This window comes from Coenobita brevimanus, chromosome 93, assembly GCF_032717465.1.
Source record: "Coenobita brevimanus isolate Jiangsu-jjx chromosome 93, ASM3271746v2, whole genome shotgun sequence".
NCBI classification, from domain to species: Eukaryota; Metazoa; Arthropoda; class Malacostraca; order Decapoda; family Coenobitidae; genus Coenobita; species Coenobita brevimanus.
The window spans coordinates 55,516,820-55,540,636 of record NC_137046.1 but is presented as its reverse complement, the minus strand read 5'-3'; the positions used below and the strand labels follow the sequence as shown (position 1 = coordinate 55,540,636).

General features: G+C 40.2%; 1 protein-coding gene and 1 non-coding gene across 2 annotated transcripts in view; both read right to left on the bottom strand.

Moving 5' to 3' along the window:
• Positions 1-1,842: 1,842 nt before the first annotated feature.
• LOC145412545 (uncharacterized) overlaps positions 1,843-23,817 on the bottom strand; it is a 63,152-nt gene continuing 41,177 nt past the window's right edge. Inside the window, exon 3 of the mRNA XM_080282449.1 lies at positions 1,843-11,191. Within this exon, the coding sequence (XP_080138575.1) occupies positions 7,880-11,191 (3,312 nt within the window). The 3' untranslated portion in view covers positions 1,843-7,879. The remainder of the gene's footprint in view (positions 11,192-23,817) is intronic.
• On the bottom strand, positions 16,948-17,066 carry LOC145412729 (5S ribosomal RNA). Its single transcript, XR_013899640.1, has one exon. It is a non-coding gene; the product is annotated as a 5S ribosomal RNA (ribosomal RNA).

The following is a 23,817-nucleotide window of genomic DNA, read 5'->3' as shown; positions in this document are numbered from 1 at the left end:
AAGACAATTTAAATTTATTCTGATGACGAACACTGATATGCAAGGAGAGTTTATAATTAACTTATACATATTATAGGAAAACACTGAATATTATAATATCGGCGCCAAATTCAAAATTAGTTTCAACTGATACTAATAACAATTTAATAACTTGGTTGTCAAGGGAGCAGAAAAGCATTGGATTCATTTCCTATCGAATGACATGCTTGTCATGTAATTTTTTTTTTGCCAAGCAACTGTTTTTAATTTGAGGTACAACAGAGTTCCACACTGATCTCACTGTGACTAATCAAAAGCAGATAAACTAATACTCTTGAGCACAGTCACTAATGTACAACAGCTTAAAAATGAAGACTGACCTTACTACACATTCACAGATTCCCCATTCCTCAATGAGTCACTGAATGCACAAGCTTCCCACTCCTGTCAATCACTTCATGTTGATCAGTTTCCAAGTTTTGTCCAGTTCCAGTTTGCACACTCTGACTTGATAAGTAGATATCTCATGTATGATAAATGTGTTCAGTTTGTGTTTTAACTTCCTTAAGTTACACTACTATATGCTGTACTGTATCCTCTGAATCCTAACAGGAAACTTATTTGTACCATTTGGGTTTAGCTTACTGTATTATTATAATAAATCTTAAATTTGTAGGATTCAAAAGAATGCTATCTTCTGACAACAAACTGGGACAATATCTAAAAAGAAAAAAAGTGAGATGAGCAGGTTTGATAATTTGAGCAGCTCACAATATTTTTGAGATATAGTTGAGCAAGTTTGATGATTTGAGCAGCTCACAATATTTTTGAGGTAGGTGGGGGCGCTCACCCTCCACTCACTAGATGTAATGCGGCTCTCAGGTGCCTGCCCTTTCCTCTCTTCCTTCCTTCCTCCCGTCTTTCTTTCCTCCTCCATCTGTCTATGGGTGGCTCTACACAGAGTGACAAGCCACATAGTTTCCCGTACATCAGGAAACCATTTACTACACTGGGTGGTAACCATATAACCAAATTATGGCACGTGGCAGTTTGGTTGGTAATTAAGGCATTCCACTTGGATTGAGCCTGTGCAGATTTATATCTAACTGGCAGTTGAGGTTTATTGCTCATATAATGCCACTCAGGGATGAGTGAGGCTTGTCACTCTCATCTTAAATGTCAGGACCAACTTGCCTAGCCCCAGGCTCCTACACTCCTCATGGGGTAACACAGGATTGGATGATGAATGAAATGAAATAACTGATGAACACGTTCGATCATTTAAGCAGCTCAATATTTTTGAGGTATAGCTCATTCCTTGACACAACTAGAACACCAACCAATTTCAGCATTATGCAGCATCTATGGAACAGATATTTACCTAATACTGTACCGTTATATAGAAACTCTCTTGAAATGTCTCGTGTGTTGCTTAATGCCTTATCTTTTGTTAAGTGGCCTCAGCTACACTCAGTGTATGCCATCCCTTTTTTTTTTTTTTTTAATGACACACTGCTTTCACTTATCCACTCACAGACCTTATCCTTCCAAAATGTTATTGATTTGCTTTCTCATCCACCTCAACGTCAAACACTCTCCAGATCTTGCACTTGCTCTGCATTTGATTGTTTTCCCCTGCACATCATCCTCTCATAATGTAACTTAACATCATCCCCAACATGTTGGCCAAGACTAGGTTACCACAGTTCAAGAGTCTTATGGGTACATGATTAGATTATTTTTGGTGCCTACATGTCCCTTCATCCAATGTAAAATACCAAGAAGGTAATTGGAAACCTAAGATTAAAATGTGTACAATAATTTAAAGGCATCAGTGTTATTAAATGTTTTACTGATAGACAAAGTACATTAGTTTTAATACAAAAAGAGTTACAGAGTTGTAGATACATATTACTTTATTCAGCAATAGCTTTGTCATTACCGATAAATCATATATTTCATGCATATGTTGAAAGCATATCAGTTAATCTCCTTTGCTTGTTTGCATAATAGAAATCAAATAATATAGCAAGATCTCCATTTAAAATATCACTATGAATATACAATAATGAGTATATGGGAGTCAGAGCTGAGGACTAAACCTATTAGAAAATATCAATATTCAAAATGGCAAATAGAAATACCTAGTGCATCTCTGAGAAAAAATAAAAGAAAAAATAGATAATGTATATATATGTATATATATAATATATATTTATATATCTGTTAGCCATAAATGTTGTAATGCCCAGCAAACACTGGCATAATAAAGCAAGACTGGTATAGTAAGGGTTATGGCAGGTTGTGTAGGGGTAATTGCTGGTCGGCCGCCCCACAAACACAAAGTTTCCTGTTACACCTCTAACAACAAAATCTTAATGCAATGCTACAACTATTGACTGTACTAATGTATACAGTTTCTCTCTAAAAACCACATTTAAAATTAACAAAACTGAGTTACAATCAACATTTACAGAAGAGGTATTAAAACTACTCCACTCACAACCAAAATATTACTTATGTTAACAATTCTATGGCTTATTTGACTGAGGAAAGCAATACAGTACAGTATACTGGAATTTTTTTTTTTTTAACTTTTGGTATTGAAATGAAAGACATTTGACATAGTCAATCACTGAAGCTTATAAACTATCCTCATGTTGAAACAAAAGTAAAACATCACTGATTTTTAGCTCGGCTGGTTGATTACCCAGATTAACATCCATCATTAACTATCAGATATGACTGCATCAATGAGGGAAGTATGGCATGTCATGGATAATGATGATTGTCCACTGGCCAGTCCCTGACAAGCTGGCAACTATGGTGTGTGGTGTCGACTGCTTGGTGGCTCTGCACCACAGCTCCGGTAACCAGCAACTCCCTCACACAAGATAAGTCAAACAGAAAATTTGTACATACAGTATAACAACATAGTATTGCCAATTAGCTTTGGTAAACCTAAACCCTGCATGGATATAATGCTATATATCGAGCTATATATTTTTTAAAGAAAATAAAGGACTACATGCAAAGCAAATATAATATATACTGTATAATAAAAATCTCATTTATAGAAATAACACTATAAACTCTTACTGACTTCATGAAACACTGACCATGGAAAGATAAAAGGCCAGACGACGAGGAGCAGCTTGACCATTCCTACTGCAAGTCTCACTAAACACCAATGAAACTTCTGCATTTTGCTCTGGATTTACTTTTTACTGTATCATTTCAAGCTATGGGGTCCATCTACAAATACTGGACATTGCTCACTTACTTCCTAAATGGGAATTTTCATACTTCACAGCAGCTATTGAATCAAAACTTCCAATAAGTCCCACTGGTGTTTGAAGTTGCATTTGTACATCAAGCCATTCCCAGCCGCCATGGCAAAATGAATGTATCACAAGCTTAAGGAGCTTACAAAAAGAAAACATTGGCCACAGCCTAACACAAGCTAGGGCAAATCTGGCAAGTGGTCAAGACAACAGGAGCCCAGGGTCCCTCCAAGGCAGCTGCATCAACTCACAACATCACTGACAAAGAGCACTTGAAATTCTTTTTCTTTTTCTTTTTTCCTAACAAGAAGTATTGTTTACTAAGATGCCCCAATAAAAAGTTGAGATTTCTTTTACTACAAAGTCATTGTACAAGAACTGCAAAATATAAAAGCTTCAACTACTGCAACACTCTAAAGCATCTTCAGTGAAAAAGACAACAGGCTACAAATGTATCTTTATAAAATTTTTTGCTTATTTACTTACAAAAAGTTATTGTATGTATTCACTAAAATTCCACACTAAATGACCGTCTTACACAATGGAGATGTCTTGTGTTGCTTCACAGAGGGGCAGAGTGATATGTGTGCAGTTGATGTTACTATAAGGCTGAGGGATGATATGCCACAACCTGAACATCTTAACCTTGCTGGCTGGCTGGTGTGGGCAGTATACTCCTGTCTTGACACTAGCCAGGGTGATTTGACACTCAGGGAAGAACTCACTGCAAGTTTTGTAGAGACAGTCCTCTTGCCGCACATGTCATGGAAACTGGAGCCAAAATTGGCTACTTAATCAATCAAATTATGGGAACATGAATTCACTTGATGATGTCTCTACCCATTACATGAAGTTTGTATACATGGTCAAATACATAAACAGTACCAATACAATAACTACCACAAACCCAGAGAAAATTATGCACCTTTCGAGATACTGACCATACCATACTTAACATTACAAAAACTTGATGGCAAGTGTGGCAAGAATCATATTCCACTAACGGCAGGGAGAAAAATTTTTGTGTTTACATATCCTCCTGAATCATCTGTGGGGCCTGAATAATGTAATGGAGGAAAAAATAAAAAGACTACAGTAAAATGTGTTTTTGTGCCTACACACCACATTTGGCACAAGATACTGTTCAAAAAGGGTGGGGGGAACATCACCTCCCTATATAAACCTATGCTTTGATGACTCAAATGGGTACACAAGACTATAGAACAGCACAGCAATGCAAAGTTCAGAGGGGTTGTTGTTGACGTTTCTTCTATGATGAAGGACAACTAAGCAAAGACCCGTACAGTATATATAGCTTAAACCAATAAACAGGCAGAAAAGATGTGTGAAGACAATGTTCAATTTCTTAGTTAATGTATTCTGTTTTTTTACTCAAGGTATGGAGTCACAGTAAAAGTACAAATGTGTCAAATGGATGGGTGTGCATCAGACCAAAGATGAGTGTAGGAAATGGAAGAATCCTTGATATACCTTAAAAAACTACCACACACACAACCAACACCCCTTCACCTTGTAAACTCTGAGTGTGCTGCTGACTGCCTCCTCATTCAGTTCCCACCACTCTCCTAAATCATGTCCCTTCATAATCCAGAATATTACAAGAAATTCAGAAATAATCAGTTTTAATGAATTAGTGAATTTGTGTGCAAATTTTAGTAACTACCTATATTCCCAAAGTAAAGTGCTGATTAGAGTTCAGGGTAATTTGGTATAGCATTAAACAGGTTTATGAGAGGGACACATTATGGCAACTGACTGATTCACCGTATACATAGTTCCAGACTATCTCATCCAATCCTGACAAGACCAATTCACAATAAATTCTGACAGACACAGCAGATAAAAATCTTCTGCTACCAAGTTGTTTGTATAATACTATAGACAGATCTAATTTCCATACAATGAAAACATAGGTCAACATTTCAAACAGGTTCAAGTGGATGCTATGCCTTCTTATATTCTAACCATGTCTGTGTATGTAAACACAAAACAAGGAGCTATCTACATATTTATGCAGTTCCTGATACTCACTGCCAGTACCATGATAGTTATATTCGATTTGGAAGGAATGTGGATGCAGTTAGTAAAGCAGAGAAAACAGTCACCTGAATCAATGTTTGAAATACGACCTGGAAATGAGACAATTGAAAAACTGTCATGAACGGGCAAAGCAGACCCCACAGTCAATTTGTTCCTTAAAAGAATCTGCATTAAACACACATGGCAGACACTCAAATAATCTCAAGGAGGCCATAAAATTCACTTCTATAAACTCAGGCATGCAAAACTCCTAACAAACAGAAAACCTCCTTGGAGGTTCCCACTACGGTATATGATATTGAATAATATATATATGAATACTATAAACTCTACACACTATATTCTTAATAATATAAAGTAATTAGAGGCTTTGCATATGCAGCTTCATTTTAATTTTCAAATGACTTACAGGTACTACAGGGTTCAAAATTTTTTTGCACAGTAATGAAAATCTTGGAAGTAATAATAAAAATTATCCTTAGATACAGAGAGGAAAGACACTCAGAAGGTGAAACCAGCAAACTGCACCCATAGACCTAAGTCCAAGGGTCAGTGGTGGAGGCTGGGGGGCCACATGGCATCAACACCTGCCACTCGAAAGCCCTGGGCACACATGCTCCAACCACCTTAGTAGCTTCTCACATTCACGGATATGTTTGCTTAACAAGACAAAGCTACACTGATGAATGATGGAAATCTAATTTCTACTTGTCTTCTTAATAGACACAAATTACAGTAAAATGGCATTTTATACAGTCTACAATGCCATAAAATTAATTCAGTTACTTGTAACAAGAAATTAAACCTTCTGAAATCTGGAATAAAACTACAGTACTCACTGTAGAATAAATATAGCAACAGCAAACACATGCTTAATACAATACGAAAATTAATATCAAAGATTTATAAAAGTAAAGAAATCTTTAAAAGTTGTGATTACTATAAAAATTCTTATTTTCAACTCAGTTCTACTTCTCTAAGTTCACAGACTGGGTGACTACTGTGTTTTGTCAAGTTTTAGACGGAGTGTTGATGAGGATCAACTTTCCCTGAGCTGGAGTGGGTAGCTGAGCCCTACTGAGCCTCCCCTGCAAGGTAGTCCCCACCTTGTTACTGACCCGCGGCTGGTTGTGTGCACCAGCCTTCTCATGCCCACTTCTTATACACCAACAAGAAATTGCAGTTACATATAATGTACTGCACTTTAAAAATTCACACATGAAATTTTATGAAAAATGGTGAAGAGCAAAAACTTACAAAACTTTACTGTACACACAGTGTAATGAGAAACTTACTATCTTTACATCAACAATACAGTAAGTTGCTGGCAAAGATAGCAGTGAGGCATGAAGTTTTACAATCACAACCTATTAACTTTTCAATTCTACACCAATTGATCTATAACAATCAGATCAATACCCAAGTGCATACATAAACCACAGCCATGAACACTAGAACGAACTTGGTATCATCGCACAAAGGACAGGTGATCACTTAGAGCACCAGCCTTCCTTGTGCCTCACTTCTGGTCATGGCAGAGGTTTGCAGGATCCATTAAAGCTTATTATCTTCAGGAGCCAAGAGAGCCATCCAGTTCACTAACAGTATGGTCTCCCACAGCAAACTACAGTACTGAAAGCCTAATCTCGCTTGTTCGACTGAAACAAGTGGGGGAAAAAAATCTTACGGACAATAATGCCTGCTTCAAAACTGCCTAATTTGGGCTCCTGATTTGTGTGAAGACATTGGGCAAGAATACTGGCATAAACAAACATGGCATTAGTGTAACTCTGTGTATGGTCTGAAGTGTTTCTTCCAGACTCATCCCACAGGCTACTGCATACCCTCTCTTACAAGCAGTTTTACATTTCAATTTCCTCTGAATTTTGAAGCATCAACTCATGAAGCCAATACTTCAACCTTAAGAAATAAGAGTCTGTGATGAATATATGGACTTCAACATCATTTAAAGTGTACACATTTCACATCTTGAAATATAAAAGGAAGGTACTGATGGCTGTTTTAAATTAGGTGGCAGAGGACACAACAGCTGATTATATAAACCTCAACTGCTCCATGAGTACATGAGAGGTTGTAGAACTCTGCTTGCATAATCTGACTCCAGAACCTAAAGTAGGATATGCTTATTTCCTTGGATGACTTGCATAAGTACAAATTACAGCCAAAGCTAGCAATTATATACATACTGTACTGGTAAAGACCGGCACTTACAACTAATGATTTTGATTGGGAATATTGTATGAAGTGGTGAACAAAACTGTCGAACTAACGATGACTGACCTCAAGTGATGACTGACCTCAAACTTCAGCAGCATTCTGCCACCAATAATATGACCACCATAACAACAAGCTTCACTCCTTGACACTGGTGAAATAGCTATTGTGCATGTGGCTTAAATCTTTTGATGAGAGAAAAATGCTGAGGCACCAACACACGACTCTTCAACATTTTCCTGATATTTGCTACCTATTTTATCCAAGTTTAGAAGGATCCTGGCTGGGCCTCAACAAGCTTCACTGTACATTTACAATCATCACACCACACTTACACCTTCTTCTAGAGACCCTTGTGGAAGAGCTTTTGATTCTGCCTCATTCTGATATACAGGTATTTTCTCCTTTTGCATTCTTTCATTGGCTCCTACTTTATCAGCTTTACCATTTTGTTTTTCTTGTTCTTTCTTCTTTGGGGGCCCTTTTTCTTCTTCTTTTGACCACTCATCTGTATTATATGGAGAGTCTCCATTATCATTGTTGTAATTAGGTGAGTAAGGTTCTTCCTTTGGTTCACATAACTGAACAATGGGCTCCAAACTTGGTCCCTCAGTTCCTTCTTCTGTCTCATCATCATCACCCTCACCACCTGATTTCATTAAATATTTTGATTCTCTGAGGATCTTAATTTTAAGACTTTTAATGGGGTGTCGTTTCTTTTTGTGGGTCTTCAGGCAGCGTTTGAGACGAAACATTGCTGGACACTCATCACATTTGATTCGGCGCCTTCCATGACCAGGTCCTTTAGTGTGCATCCTTTGTATATGAGTTTTCAAGTTGGATCTCTGTGCAAACCCAGCTCCACAATGATCACATTCAAAAGGCCTCTCACCACTGTGCAGTTTCATATGGATGCGTAAGTTACTCATCATCGTGAACTTTGCTCCACACTCAAGGCAAGTATAAGGTTTGATTGCAGTAGGATTTTTTTTGCGACCCCTTCTCACTGGGGCAACACCTTCTCCAGAGTGTACTCTGTTTTTGTGTGCTTTAAGGTTTGATTTTTGAGTAAAGGCTTTGTCACACTGATCACATTTGTGAGGTCTCTCACCTGTGTGTGTAACAGCATGAGTTTTCAGGTTGGCAATTTGTCTGAATGCAGCATCACACTGGTCACACTTATACGGTCTTTCATCAGAGTGGATCTTCTGATGTGTTTTTAAAGTAGAAAGTTGTGTGAAGCAAGACTTACACTGAGGGCACTGATATGGGCGTTCACCAGTGTGGATCCTTCGATGAGCTCTTAGGTTACCTTGCTGTGTAAATTTTGATCCACATATTTCGCATGCAAATGGTTTCTCACCTGTGTGGCGCCACATGTGATTCTTTAGCTGGGTGCTATTCTTAAATATTTTTTCACAGTCATTACATTTGTGAACAACTGGAGCACGAGGTGGCTTGGGATCTTTCGGCCTCTTTGGTTTGGGAGGCTTTGGAACTAATGACATTGAAGATTCATGTCCAAGCATTGATGTAGTAGAATAGTCTTGATGAAATTGCTTGATATCAGGATATTTCACATCCAAGTCATCCTCAATTCTTAATGTGTCTCGATGGTCTCTGTTCTGGCCATCATTCATGTACTGATTGAACTGTGTGTTGAAATGGCCAGAATAGAACTGATGTTGCTGAGGTGCAGGAGTGGTGGAGGGGTCAGGCATTGAAGATACAGATGACACAGGAGTGGCTGGGCCCAAACTTGCATGACTTACATCTCCTCGGTACAATGAATCAGCATAGTGTGGAGACTCCACTCTTACTGATTCACGTAGTGAATGTGATGACTCAGGCATCATGCGGTGTGTTAGAGAGTCATAATGGGATCGCACAGGGGTCATAGCAGAATCTGGTGGGGGTAGCGTGTTCATTCTTACTCCAGTTGTATCGTTGCTGTTGTCATGTGTAATGCGAAGATTTTCTGGCATAACCTGATGAGTGGGTTCAGACACACACAGGTTTTCAGGGACCATTCGTGTTGTATCAGAAGACACTCGGAGATTCTCTGGCATCAAAGCATGAGCTTGTGGAGTCTCAGCACCCAAACGAAGATGGTGAGAACCATCTGCTCCAAGACGCATATGCTGGTTGTTATCAATGCCAAGGTGGGACTGGGATGTATCTGAGCGTACATGCTGTTGTGAGGATTCAACTAATCTAAGATGCTGGGATGTCTCTATTCCAAGCCGCATATGCTGAGGTGTTTCAGAAGCAACTCGGTGAAGGTGCTGTGGTGTTTCTGTCCCAACACGGAGATGTTGTGGTGTTTCTGCTCCTACTCGAAGGTGCTGTGGTGTTTCTGTCCCCACTCTAAGATGCTGTGGTGTTTCTGCTCCAACTCGAAGGTGCTGTGGTGTTTCTGCACCTACTCGAAGGTGCTGTGGTGTTTCTGCCCCTACTCGAAGATGTGGTTCCTCTCCTATTCGCATGTGCTGAGGCGTTTCTGCTCCTATTCGCCCATGCAGGGGAGTGTCAGATCTACCCTGCATATGCTGAGGTGTTTCTGCTCCTGGACGAAGATGTTGTGGAGTTTCTGCTCTTAGTGGAAGGTGTTGTGGAGTCTCAGCTCTGACACGGAGATGTTGTGGGGTCTCTGCTCCTATTCTAATATGATGGGAAGTTTCAGTTTCCATTCGCATATGCTGTGGTGTTTCTGGTCCAGATGAAAGATGCTGGGGGGTCTCTGATCTCACTTGAAGGTGAGGGGTGTCAGCTCGTACTTGAGGATGCGAAGGCTCTGCTCCAATATGCAAATTTTCCGGCATCATCCGCTGATTGCTTAAATCTGTTCCGTACCTCAAGGTTGATGACCGTACATTTTCTGACATACCTCTCTGAGAAGGTGTGAAATAGTCTCTGAGACTCTCTTGCACCATACGTTGGGCATCTGCATGGCTTCGAACAGATTCTTGGAGGCTGCGTTGAGAGGACTCAGAGGGAGGTCTCAGAGACTCCGACATTAAGCTACGATATGAGGCTTCTGGACTCCGCACAGATTCTGATGACTGAGGACGCAAAGCTTCCACAACCAATCTCTGAGGGTCTGACTGTAGACGCTGGAGGTCGGACACAAAACGCTGGGCATTTGAAGCAATCTGATGTAAATTTGATTCCTGAGTCCTCTGTATATCTACTGGGTTTCTATAGGTATCACTTGATGCGCGATGATATGGGTCCAGACTTTGCTCCTCTGTCCGCTGTAACTCAGACCGCATGCGCTGAAGATCTGTTGGTAAGCGCTGCGAATCACCTGACTGTCTGTAGGGGTCAACTGACATTCTTTGACTTTCTAAGCCATACCTATTTTGATCCAATGACTCTGCAGCTAATCTATATGATTCTGGAAGATACCTATGTGCCTCTGGTGGTGCCCCTGCCATAAATTTTGATCCAGAAAACATCATATTGTGTCCCAGAGCCATTAGCTGAGCACTCTGAGATATCAAGCTAGAACTAGGGCTGGAGATGCTTGGGTAAGTGACAGGGATCTGCTGGCTTGGGACGGAGGAGGGATGGGGGAACATGGCCCGGTCCAGAGTGCCTGCTGGGGTGCTGCTGCGACTCCCACTCTGCATCTGTTGGTGAATACCACAAGTGCTCATTATATGCTGCCTTTCTTATGTACAGTAATTTTTTTACAACTACCATAAGTCCACAGTAAAAAACAAGACTACTTATTAACTTGAGAATTGTGAATCAAGGAAAATCTACTAAAACTGTGAATCAAGGAAAACCTGCCCATTATATTAAAAAATAAATAAATAAATCAAATCAAATAAAAGTTTCCAGCCATACAAGAATAATGAAGATGTGATGAAGTAAATATGTATCAATTTTTAGGAGGAATACGGGATGTACCATAGTTTGGCCACTACAGTGACCTGAAGTTATATATATATATATATTTGGGGGCATGGTGGCTCAGAGGTAGAGTGCTGGGCTCGTAATCGCGAGGTTTGCGAGTTCGAGCCTCTCACGGGCCACCATTGCTGGGAGTGGTAGCGCGCTCCTGTAACCTAGTGGGGCTATATGGCCACAGTTGCCTAGCTCAGGGATGATTAATATATATATATATATATATATATATATGTGTGTGTGTGTGTGTGTATGGTGTACATTTTCTATCTACATTATCTATCCATTGCCAGACACCTTAATCCCATACAGGGTGGCCACAAACATATCACCTCCATGTCACCCTGTCCAATGCCATTTTACTACCCTGCTCCCAGCTCACACCACCTTCTCTCATATACCTCTCCATTCTATCCCTCCATCTCATCCTTGGTCTTCTGCTCCTTCTCCCGCCATCCATCTCACTCACATACACTCTCCTTGTCAGTCTCTCACTCTCCATCCTCTCCACATGGCCAAACCACCTCAATGTGCTTCTACTAATGCTTCCTATCACAACCACATCCACACCACAACATTGCTTGACTTCCTCATTTGCCAGTCTCTCTCTCCATTGACTCCACATGCTCCTCTCAAATAACTCATTTCCCTTGCTCTCACTCTTGACTTCTGTCCCTCCACCAAGGTCCAAGATTCACTTCCATACGTTAGAGTTGGTATCACAATACTGTCATGCAGTAACTTTCCATTTCCATGCTCGCTTCCTTGTTTCTTATCACTGCTTTTAAAGAACCAGCAACCTTTCTTCCTTGTTGTACTCTTTCAAGCACTTCATCCTCCAAACTTCCATCCTTACTCATCACACTACCCAAGTACTTAAAATGCACAAACATTTTCCATTTTTACTTCATCAAAAAACAGTTTTATGGGTATAAGATAGAAGAGGGCAAAATGGAATATGGATATGCTAATTTTCAAATCAATATCTCTCCTAGCTTAGCCATAATGAGCAACAAACCAATTTTAAACACATAATTCAGCCTGACTTCAAGATGTCACAGTCCTTTTAGGGAAAGTTCAAGATGTATGTCTCAGTTTTTCAGTAAATACCATTGCTATAAACAACCACCCTCCTCTCTTTGGGAACCAAAAATCTAGAGACATTCACAGAGATGACTCCTCTTGTTTCCTTGAAGATATGTCCTGTGACGATAAAACCATCAATGCAATATTCAATGTCTAACGGCTTCAGAAAAAATATAAAGAACAGAAAAGAGTTGCACTTTGTTTTTGCTGAACTGGAGAAGACCTCTGACAAAGTGCCCAGGAGGAGGTGAAGTGGGAAATGAGAAAGCTAGGGATTGAGGAGTGGTTGGTTAAAGTGGTTATGGTAATGGACAAGGATGCTCACATCCAGGTAAGAGTGACTACAGGACTGAGTACTATACAGTAATGAGTTTTCCATTAATGTTCGTGAGTAATAGTGGGTCAGGTTTAACCTTCTTGCTGTTTATCACAGAGCACAAAGTTCTCTTACAAGACTTTACAAATGCAATCTGATGGAAGGTGTTGTATGCTGATGATCTGTGTTGATTACAGAGAATGTGAGGGTGGTGGAGGAAAGATTTAGGAAATGAAGACATGGGAACGTGGAGGATGGAAGTAATGCGAGTATAAGTGGCTGGGGAATGGCTGGAAGAAGGAGGGAGGTGAGAAGACAGGAAGAAATCAGTAGGATAGAAGTTGTGGAAGCAATGAAGAAAGTTAAATCAGGGAAAGCCCCAGGAATTGATGGAGTGTGTGGTGAAATGCTGAAGCATGGGGGAGAGATAGTAGTAGAATGGATGTGGAAGATGTGCAGATTGGCCAGGGAGGAAGGTAGAGTCCCGGAGGATTGGAAGTCAGGTATAATTATTCCCTTGTACAAAGGAAAAGGGGAAAAAGAAGTGTGTGGTAATCATAGGGGCATTTGTCTTCTTAGTATAATAGGAAAAGTGTATGGTAGGATACTTATTGACAGAGTTAGAGAAAGAACAGAGAAATTAGTTGGAGAAGAACAGGGAGGCTTTAGGAAGGGAAGAGGTTGTGTAGATCAGATATTCATTCTCAGATCTTTAGTGCAAAAGTTTCTAGAGAAGGGAAAGAAGTTGTATGCGGCTTTCATGGATTTGGAGAAAGCATATGACAGGGTGGATAGACTAGGATTGTGGAAAGTGTTAAGAATATATGGAATAGATGGGAAGTTGTTGAATGCTGTGAAGAGTATGTACGATGGTGCGAAGGCTGCAGTGCGTGTGGATGGTGAACTAAGTGAATTTTTCTCTTTGAAAGTTGGGTTGAAACAGGGATGTGTCATGTCTCCATGGTTGTTCAATCTGTACATGGATGGGGTAATAAAAGAGGTACAAGGTAGGGTAGTGGATGTTGGAGTGGCCCTGGTGAGAGAGGATAGTGTTTGGAAACTCCCTGTACTGTTGTTTGCAGATGATACTGTGTTGTTGAGTGAAGATGAAGGGGAGCTGCAAGGCTTGGTGGATGAGTTTGAGAGTGTGTGTAAGAAACGGAATCTAAAGGTGAATGTAGGGAAGAGTAAAGTGATGGTCTTTGAGAGAGGTGAAGTCAGTGAATGTACAGCGAGGTTGGATGGTGAGGAATTGGAAAATGTGAGTATGTTTAAATACTTGGGTAGTGTGATGAGTAAGGATGGAGGTTTGGAGGGTGAAGTGCTTGAAAGGGTACAGCAGGGAAGAAAGGTTGCTGGTTCTTTGAAAGCAGTGATAAGAAACAGGGAAGTGAGCATGGAAGTGAAAAAGTTACTACATGACAGTATTGTGATACCAACTCTAATGTATGGAAGTGAAGCTTGGACGTTGTTGGAAGGACACAAGTCAAGAGTGAGAGCCGTGGAAATGAGTTATTTAAGAGGAGCCTGTGGAGTCACATGGAGAGACAGGCTGACGAATGAGGATATAAAGGAGTGTTGTGGTGTTGATGTGGATGTGATAGGAAGCGTTATGGGGAACACACTGAGGTGGTTTGGCCATGTGGAGAGGATGGAGGGTCAAAGACTGACGAAGAGAGTGTATGTGAGTGAGGTGGAGGGGGAAAGAGGGAGGGGGAGGCCGAGGATGAGATGGAGAGATGGGGTGGAGAGGTATATGAGAGAGGGGGGTGTGAGTTGGGAGCAGGGGAGTGAAATGGCGGGGCACAGGGCGACTTGGAGGCAATTTGTTTGTGGCCACCCCAAACGGGAGTGAGGCGTCTGGCAACAGATAGATAGATAGATAGAAGACATGGGATGGGGCATTATACAAGGATTTGAGTGTAAACGTGCATATAACAAGCAATGATATCTAGGGCTGGTGGCTGTACCTGTAATGTCAAAGCAGAGGGAGTATGGGTATACACAGTTTGCCACATGGGTGCAGGGAGTAACTCCATTTTGTGCAGTGTTTGTCACATATGGGTGCACAAGAGATGCTGATTTTGCATTCACATTGTGTACGGGAGACCATGCAGAGGCAGAAAGGCAAGAGAGGATTCATTTTGCTGATGAGTCTTTTGAGTGTGTGGAGGAGTTATGTTATTAAGGGCACATAATACATGCTGGAGATGAGGCTGGAACTAGCTTGGTGTAAAGGCTAAGGAGAAGTTGGATGAAGTTTAGGGAGATGTTATCCCTCCTGACACTGAGAGGGCTCTCCCTCCGGACTACGGAGTCCTTGTACAGTATGCAGAATGTGTTAAGAGTGTAATGCTGTTCGGTAGTGTGACTAAGGCAACAGAGAAGGAAGATATTCATTGGTTGAAACATAAATGTGATAATGATTAGATGGATGTGCAATGTGTCCTTGAAGGATTGACCTGAGGGGGGAGAGGTTAGGAATGTGAATGAAGAGGTAAGGGCAAGGATGGGCATTTGATGAGGATGGAGGATGGAAACTCACTGCAGAGAGTAAGAGGTATGAATGTTGAGGGTACAGTTGCAAAAGGTACTCTATAAAAGACTTGGGATGAGCTTATAGAGTGTGTCCTCAGGGATAAGAGACTGAAGAGAGAAACTGCTACAGATCAAGCAGCATGGAAAGCCATTAGGTGACCAAGGATGACGCATACAACCATGTTGGAGCCTTTATACACAAATGAACGATATATAGTGCAGTATAAAAGTTTCAATACTCTATTTTTGTACAGGTATGCAGTCAATTATGCTAAAACTAATCAGAGCCTTACTTTTGTTTTCTAAATATCACTGCAAATGGGAACACTGCAAAATCCTCAGATGGGAAACAAAATGAAAAAATAAAAACAGCTGACTGTACAACAATTACCATTTTACTGGGCATTATATCATGGTCTCTATTTACCTAATTCCCTGTTAAGTGTCTTAACCCAGGGCTTGGTAAACTGAGTTACAATGAAGAAGGTTTCTTGTATACAAATTCTGCAAGTCTCATGAGACTGGTCATTCACGTCTAGCAATTTTCAAAACCTTAAACATCCACACACTTCTTCTACCACCTGTTATATTAATGACTCTAACTCAACAGAGCATGAAAGTGAGCCAAGTAAATTAGCAGAGAAGAAAACAAGTCTGGATACTGATTATTTATTGAACAAATTTACACACAACTCACACTTCAGTTCTAGGGATATGATGGAGAAAATTTATATAAAAGAAAGAAGTAGTTTACCAGTGCAATAATAAAACATTCTGAAAATGGCAAAAATATAATTAGCTGGTATAATAGTACTAGTACAGGACGATTCTATATAGTGTTCTATCCAAACCTCTCTCTCTCTTTCTACAAAGCAGTTTACAAGCAATACATTCAATGATTAACAAATATGTTTTTCTTACTAACCCTTCTGCAGGCTCTACCACACAAAATAGGCCATTACTAACAATGTGCACAGTATGCAAATACTAAGATTTACCTTTCTTAACTTGTATAACAGACAGTACTCATGACTGCTGATGCTGCATTAGCCCAGTCTATACTAAAACAACATGTAGCCTAGTTATCATATGGTCCCATATCAGACTAGACAAACTAGTTTTCATGTGTCAGTAGTTGTAAATGAAATCAGTGTCTTACATCTACAACCACCATCTACAGAAAAAATAAAATAATAATAATAATAATAACGGTAAAACCTCACTATAGTGGACTAATTGGGACCCAAGCCATTCTGAAAATAGCGAAATTTCAATAAAAGCGACATCCGGACTTCCCCCTGCTGACCTGGACTTTTTCTGATATATCAGATATTAGTTCGGATTGCACCAACGGTTTTTAAACTGTTTTCACTACCACTGCAGTACTGTACTATATTATACATTCACTACAATAATTCATTCATTCATTCATTGCCAGACGCCATGTATCCCAGACGGGGTGGCCAAGGGCTTAGAGTTAATTGTTTTACAGGGAGGGGCACTAATCCTCCACCAACCCCACTTGACACGTAGGGATGCCAACAGCATCTGGTGTTCCCAGGCGGTCACCCATCCAAGTACTAACCAGACCCAACGTTGCTTAACTTCGCTGATCGGACGGGAAGCGGTGTACTCAACGTGGTATGCCCAATCAAATGATATATATAATAATACTGTACTGTACACTGATAAACAAGTCTTTTATTTACCTTGTTGTGGTGAACATAGCTTAAGTGGTCAGGCAGTCTGGACTGCTTCTGGCTTTATTAGACTTTTTACGATATTTAAGAATTTAGTCCAGTAGCTCCTCGATTCCGATAAAAGCGAATTCCGGTCTACTGAAGTCTGCTATATCGAGGTCTGACTGTAATACTGGTGTAATATGAGCCTGTCAAGAGCAAAATGCCATGGTGAACATACAAGATTTTATGATTTGTTGAAAGAAAGCGGTCACATGTAATCTAATACCCATAAACTGACATTCTGTTATGAGGATAAAACAGTGACTTCAACAATCCTGCTCGACCAGCAACCTCTCAACACCTCATGATGAGTCAAGAATATTTTTTAAAATCCACCTTTTCCACACAAAATGTGTGCCTACATATCACCTTTTCCATGCACTTGATACTGTAAATTATATAAAACTTGCAAATCAGCTTTATTTATAATTATGGAATTTAATACTGAACATTTTTTTCCCCCCCATGTAGCTTACTGTGGCCTAAACAGAAAAGAAAAGAAAAATGGTGGGGGGGTGGGGGGTTACAGTACTTACAATGATGACTTACTGTATGGAATAATATAATGTGTAACTGTTTTGCTCACCCACTAATTTTAACAACTGGCTGCAAGCAAATCATTGTTAGGGGTTTCAAATTTAATGACAACCAGTTGTTGGTAGTTTGGAGCTGTTACAGACAGAACAAACAACAGTTATTGGAAACTGCTAATAATTTATCTATCTATCTATTGCCAGATGCCTCAATCCCGTTTGGGGTGGCCACAAACAAATCGCCTCCAAGTCGCCCCTGTCCCCCGCCATTTCACTGCCCTGCTCCCAACTCACACCCCCCTCTCTCATATACCTCTCCACCCCATCCCTCCATCTCATCCTCAGCCTCCCCCTCCCTCTTCCCCCCTCCACCTCACTCACATACACTCTCTTCGTCAGTCTTTCACCCTCCATCCTCTCCACATGGCCAAACCACCTCAGTGTGTTCCTCATAACGCTTCCTATCACATCCACATCCACACCACAACACTCATTTATATCCTCATTCGTCAGCCTGTCTCTCCATGTGACTCCACAGGCTCCTCTTAAATAACTCATTTCCACTGCTCTCACTCTTGACTTGTGTCCTTCCAACAACGTCCAAGCTTCACTTCTGTACGTTAGAGTTGGTATCACAATACTGTCATGTAGTAACTTTTTCACTTCCATGCTCACTCCCCTGTTTCTTATCACTGCCTTCAAAGAACCAGCAATCTTTCTTCCCTGCTGTACCCTTTCAAGCACTTCACCCTCCAAACCTCCATCCTTACTCATCAAATACCCAAGTACAGTATATGTTATCTACACTCAAACTTCCACATTTTTGAGAGTATCATGAACATAAGTCAGTACATACAGTGCACTGAGTGAAAGATCCCACCTCCACCTCTTTTACCTATATTCCCCCCACCCTCCACCCCGACCTTTGGAGATACAACTTTGAAGCACCATACCAATAATGTTTAACACAAGCACTATTAACCCTTGCAGTCTAGGGGATGCCCTCAGACAAGCACATTATCCCCCCAACCTTTTCTAATTTCATATACTGTTCACTACAGTTACAATAATTCATCACCACAGCAAGATGAAAGTTACAGACATGTTCCTGGCATCTACCTGAAACAAAAGAACATATTTTGATCACGCTCCTAGTTTTTTAGAGTAACACTTCCATTAGAGAATAAAAATTAGACGAGTGACAATTGTGAATGTGCCTAGGGTTTAGAGGTCAATAAAGGTACAGATCAATAAACAAATCAACAGAATGTTTAAGAGATAATAACATGACATCTTATTTAGTATCATCCATAACAATCTTGCCAACTCTGCGTCATTCCATACCCCAAAGCATCTCCCAGTTGGTCTAGCTTTCCTCCCCAGTAACTGTATGAACACCCAAAAATATGCATGAAGACATTTCTTCAGTGATTTTGTAAGGCTTGGAGACTTTCAGGAAAATATGGAACTAACGATATTACAGTTGGGTCAGGACACAGTAAAATGCATTCACAGCAACCCCCATAGGTCCAGATCTGCATCATTCTTGTATGTTTGACAAATCACCTGAATGAACATGCACAAAAATTAACTGAATCCAATGAAATTAAAAGAGCACATTACTGACCAGACACTACCAATGCACTTACATTTTTAGTGTCTCTACCATTCAGCGTTGGCAACCAATGCCCACACGGCCCATTTATTGTGAAGAATACCTTCACATGTTCTGCTTCTATCGTGCTTACTCTACCATCCACCACTCACAAGGTTGCCGTCATTGCAGCACATCGAGAAATTTAGACTTTACACCTTGCACCTGGCCAATAATGCAAAAAGGCTGTCCTCCCTCGTTCAACAATATGAGATATTTTGCATGAAACAGAAGATGGTGAGCAATTATGCAATGTTGCAAGACAATTTCCTGTTATCGAATCCAAAGTTTATTAGAAGACCCAAGACCCAGAGAAGTCAACATTACAGATGACCTGCATCATAAAGCTGGTGGTATCTGGGGAATAGCTAATGATTGTAAGAATAAGTTACTTTAAAACCCTTCCCTATAAAGACATCATTTAATAAGTACTGCTATTACCAAATGACTACTAATTTTAAGAAAAGCTTCACATAGCAAAGGAGTTAATGGAGACTAGTTAAAATCTTTCACTACTGTGTACTTCCACTAGGCTGAATAAAACTGCATGAAGGCAGCAAGATACAATGACATAATCATGTTAATGAAGATAAATGCAGAGATACCATGCCACTTTTCTGTGATACTGGTAAGAGTCTGCCCCAGTGAGTATATTACACATAAGGGGAAAGCCAAAATATATTCATGAGCTAGAGACTCATGGGCAGGCTGTATTTAATGCATCATTAAGTTGGTTCAATGCTTTTACAGAGGGAAGTATTATCAAGACTTACTGTAACAGGTGAATCAACCTTGCCCAACAACAAATCCACACAAGAATTCTGATTATTGTGCAAGAGCACTGTGTGTGTGTGTGTGTGTGTGTGTGTGTGTGTGTGTGTGTGTGTGTGTGTGTGTGTGTGTGTGTGTGTGTGTGTGTGTGTGTGTGTGTGTGTGTGTGTGTGTGTGTGTGTGTGTGTGTGTGTGTGTGTGTGTGTGTGTGTGTGTGTGTGTGTGTGTGTGTGTAAACCACAACATATTTTCAAATATTACACCCCCTTTTTCTGGAAAAGAGAGGACTCTGAAGACACTGATAGTAGACTATAGACTATAGGCAGATTAGTGGGTGTAAAATGCTAATTTCCTCACATGTTTTTGTATAATCATTATGACAGGTCACTGTCAGGATGATTGTTGCTGTTGTTGTTGCTACACCTTGGTCATGCCTGGCCCAGAAGATAGAAGACCCGTCGACTGCACGTAAGCAACTGCCCCTATGGGACTGTCTCATGAGTTCCTAATGCCAATGATGTGTCTCGAGTCTTAGTCCTGCATGTGTTGTGCAATGCTCCAAGATGTGGGTATGCTGTGGGGGCCCATTTTATATGCAGGGCATGTGTCATCTATGAAAATCTAAGTTTGTATGGATGATACTGCTAGTACTTTAAAAATCAGCAAAACCTATGGATATGAATAATGATGTTATGGGTGAACCGAGTACAGCAAACCCTCAATTTGCAAACCTGATTTGGGCTACACACATTTTGCATGTAAAGATACACCCTGTCCTGGCCTAGTCAATGAAGGAAAAAAAAAAAAAAAGTTTGTGGGGGGGAAAACCCAGAAGCTGTGCCCCAGTCCAAGGCCATCCCCCATCAAAGTTCCACTGTCAGTACATACAGATGCACACTTACCCCACCTAAAATAAACAAAACTCTGTCTTTTTGTAGAATCTGTTGAAACAAATGACCATAATTCCACATGGTTAATATTATGGGATGTGAAATGGTCTTTTTACACTAATCAACTCCCCACCACACACACACACACACACACACACCTTTTGTCTCTCACCTCATTGCTACCACTCACTATGCACTTTTTCTATTTTCAACTAAGTTTTTCATTAAAACAAATGTTCATAAATCAACACAGCTAAAATTATGGTATATGAAATGGTCTGTTTGCACTCGATCAGCTGGCCATACACATGTAGGTACGCACACATGCACACATCACTTGTTACCTGCCTATCTCTCTCACCTTGTTGCCACCACTCATTATGTACAGTACTTTTTCTTCTTTCAACTACCATAAGTTTTTTATCACTTTATGCTATCAAAATATTGTAGCTTTCACCTACCTCTGGGTAGATAAGCTGTCATCTGAAGATACCCCCTTCCCTGATACTCAAGCTTCACTCCATCCCTTGTCCTGATAATTAATTACCATGTATTTATTTTGTACACTAATTACCTTTTTTATGCCCACTGATGTTCACAGAGGATGCATGTGCACTACAATGAGTGTCAGATATAATCAAAAGGGAGTAAAAAATTTTCAGTAGGGCTACAGGGGGGATTTCACCAAACCAATTGGCCGACATAATGCAGGTTTCAGTGGCATGATTTGTACATACTGACTTGCACAATAACATTCCTGATACATTAGCTATGCAAATTGAGGGAAACCATATATATATTACAGTAAAGGACGAGCTACTTCTGCTGAAGCATCCACCCACTTCAATGTAAAGTTTGTGAAAGATGTAGAAAGTATTTCAAGTCAATTAATAAATTAATGAACACCTTACTTCATGTAGACAAAGTCACAGATCATTTACAGTTTCTAGAAGGCAAACATCTAGACACAGCTCTTTCAAGCTGCCAAACATCATCTCCCCACATCCTACCTAAACACCAAAAAATTATACAGACTTACATGTTCCAGTATTATTTCTCCCATGGTTAGTTCCAGTGTTATTTCTCCCATGGTTAGTTCCAGTGTTATTTCTCCCATGGTTGACTTAGGGCTGGAGATGCACGCATTACTACTGAGATATTGCCCGAAAGAACATGATAATCAACAACAATGAACTACAGCTTGGCTTCAGCCACCAATCAAATTAACAACCCCTCCCAAACCTAGGTATTATCACTGTGCAACAGTTCAAGCAAGCGTAGCACTATTCACTGACACATGGGATGATGTCAATTAAGCAACCATGGGTGGCACAAACCACAAACACTGATAAACCACTAGCTGCAGCAATTCAAACAATGCTATTTCTTATATGGCATATTCCTGTACTGGGGTTCAGAGCACTGGGCAACACAACTCTGACGGAAACAATCAGCATGTCTGAACATTACACTGAGGATACGTGCAACTAGGAGAGCAATTCAGCGGAACAGCAAAAGAACATGGAGGACACTGAGATTATTGGACCCTTCTGCTGGACAGCTTGTGTAAGTCCTAGCTCTTGCATCTTCACCAAATGAAGTAGTAACAATCTGAACCTAGACACAGATTACTTGGTTATATCTAGTGAACCAGAATACTCACTCTACAACACCAGAGTGAATGTTAGATGCCAAGTCTCTACAGCTTGGTACTTCCCTGTCCGTCAGAAAAGATCCTTCCCCACTACTGATTTTTGCCTTATGAGATTCTTGATACTGAACATTCAGGACCATCACCAGAAGAGGAAGAGGATGATTTTACGAGGGATTTTGTAGGCTTCCAGCAAACCTCAGATGGGGGCTACCAGCCCTCTGTACCAACTACCTATTCATAAGTTAGGGCTACGTGAGGATGGAGTGATTGCAGCGACTATCTGAGGAAAGAAGAGTGTGATAATGTGTGACAATGTCTTTGACATGTCTGTCTTTACTGGGGGCCATGAAGGTAAAGAACGTCCACTCAGCCAAAGGGGACAGAACTGTGCAATCCTACCCATCCGTGTCCTGTAGCTGACCACTCAGGTCATGCCTTTGCACAGAGATTTGAACCATTAAAGGATGACTGGAAATTTTTATGAGACTGCCAAAGCAGAGCAGTGGGTCTTCTATCTTTAAATGATGTGGACTGTGGTGGCCTAACCTCAACTCACCCTAAATCCCCCAAAGAGTACTGCCTAATTAAATGTAACTTTTTTTTTTTTTAAATACAGTAATGCAACGTCCATAGTATATCATATTAACATGGCGGTCCCAGACCCAGCTTGTCATGAATGTTAAGAAGAGGCTGTTATTTCACCTGTTATGAATATCAATGATTGAGCAGAAATAAAGCTGGAATATATGATTTTTTTTTTTTTTTTTTTTTTTTTTTTTTTTTATACAAAACTGTTGAAATCAGCAAGAAATCTGATATGATGTACATGTGAATATCACATGCACCAAGAACATGGATGATAAATGTTAAAGCATACAGAATGACAAATTCTATCATCCGAAGCAGCAGTAAAAAAACATATACACGTTTATATATTGTTTCTGCTTTGTGGTTAAAAAAAAAAAAAAAAAAAAAAAAAAAAAAGTGACTCTTAATTCCTAATAAGACTCACTATCTGCAAATACTTAAGTTTTTATTGTACACTGGAAGATCAAATAGAAAATGCATCATTATCACCATCACCATGATGTCACACTTCCTCTTAAGGAATCCATGAACTAGGGTTGTTGCTGGACAACCTCATGATCCACTCTGACAGCAA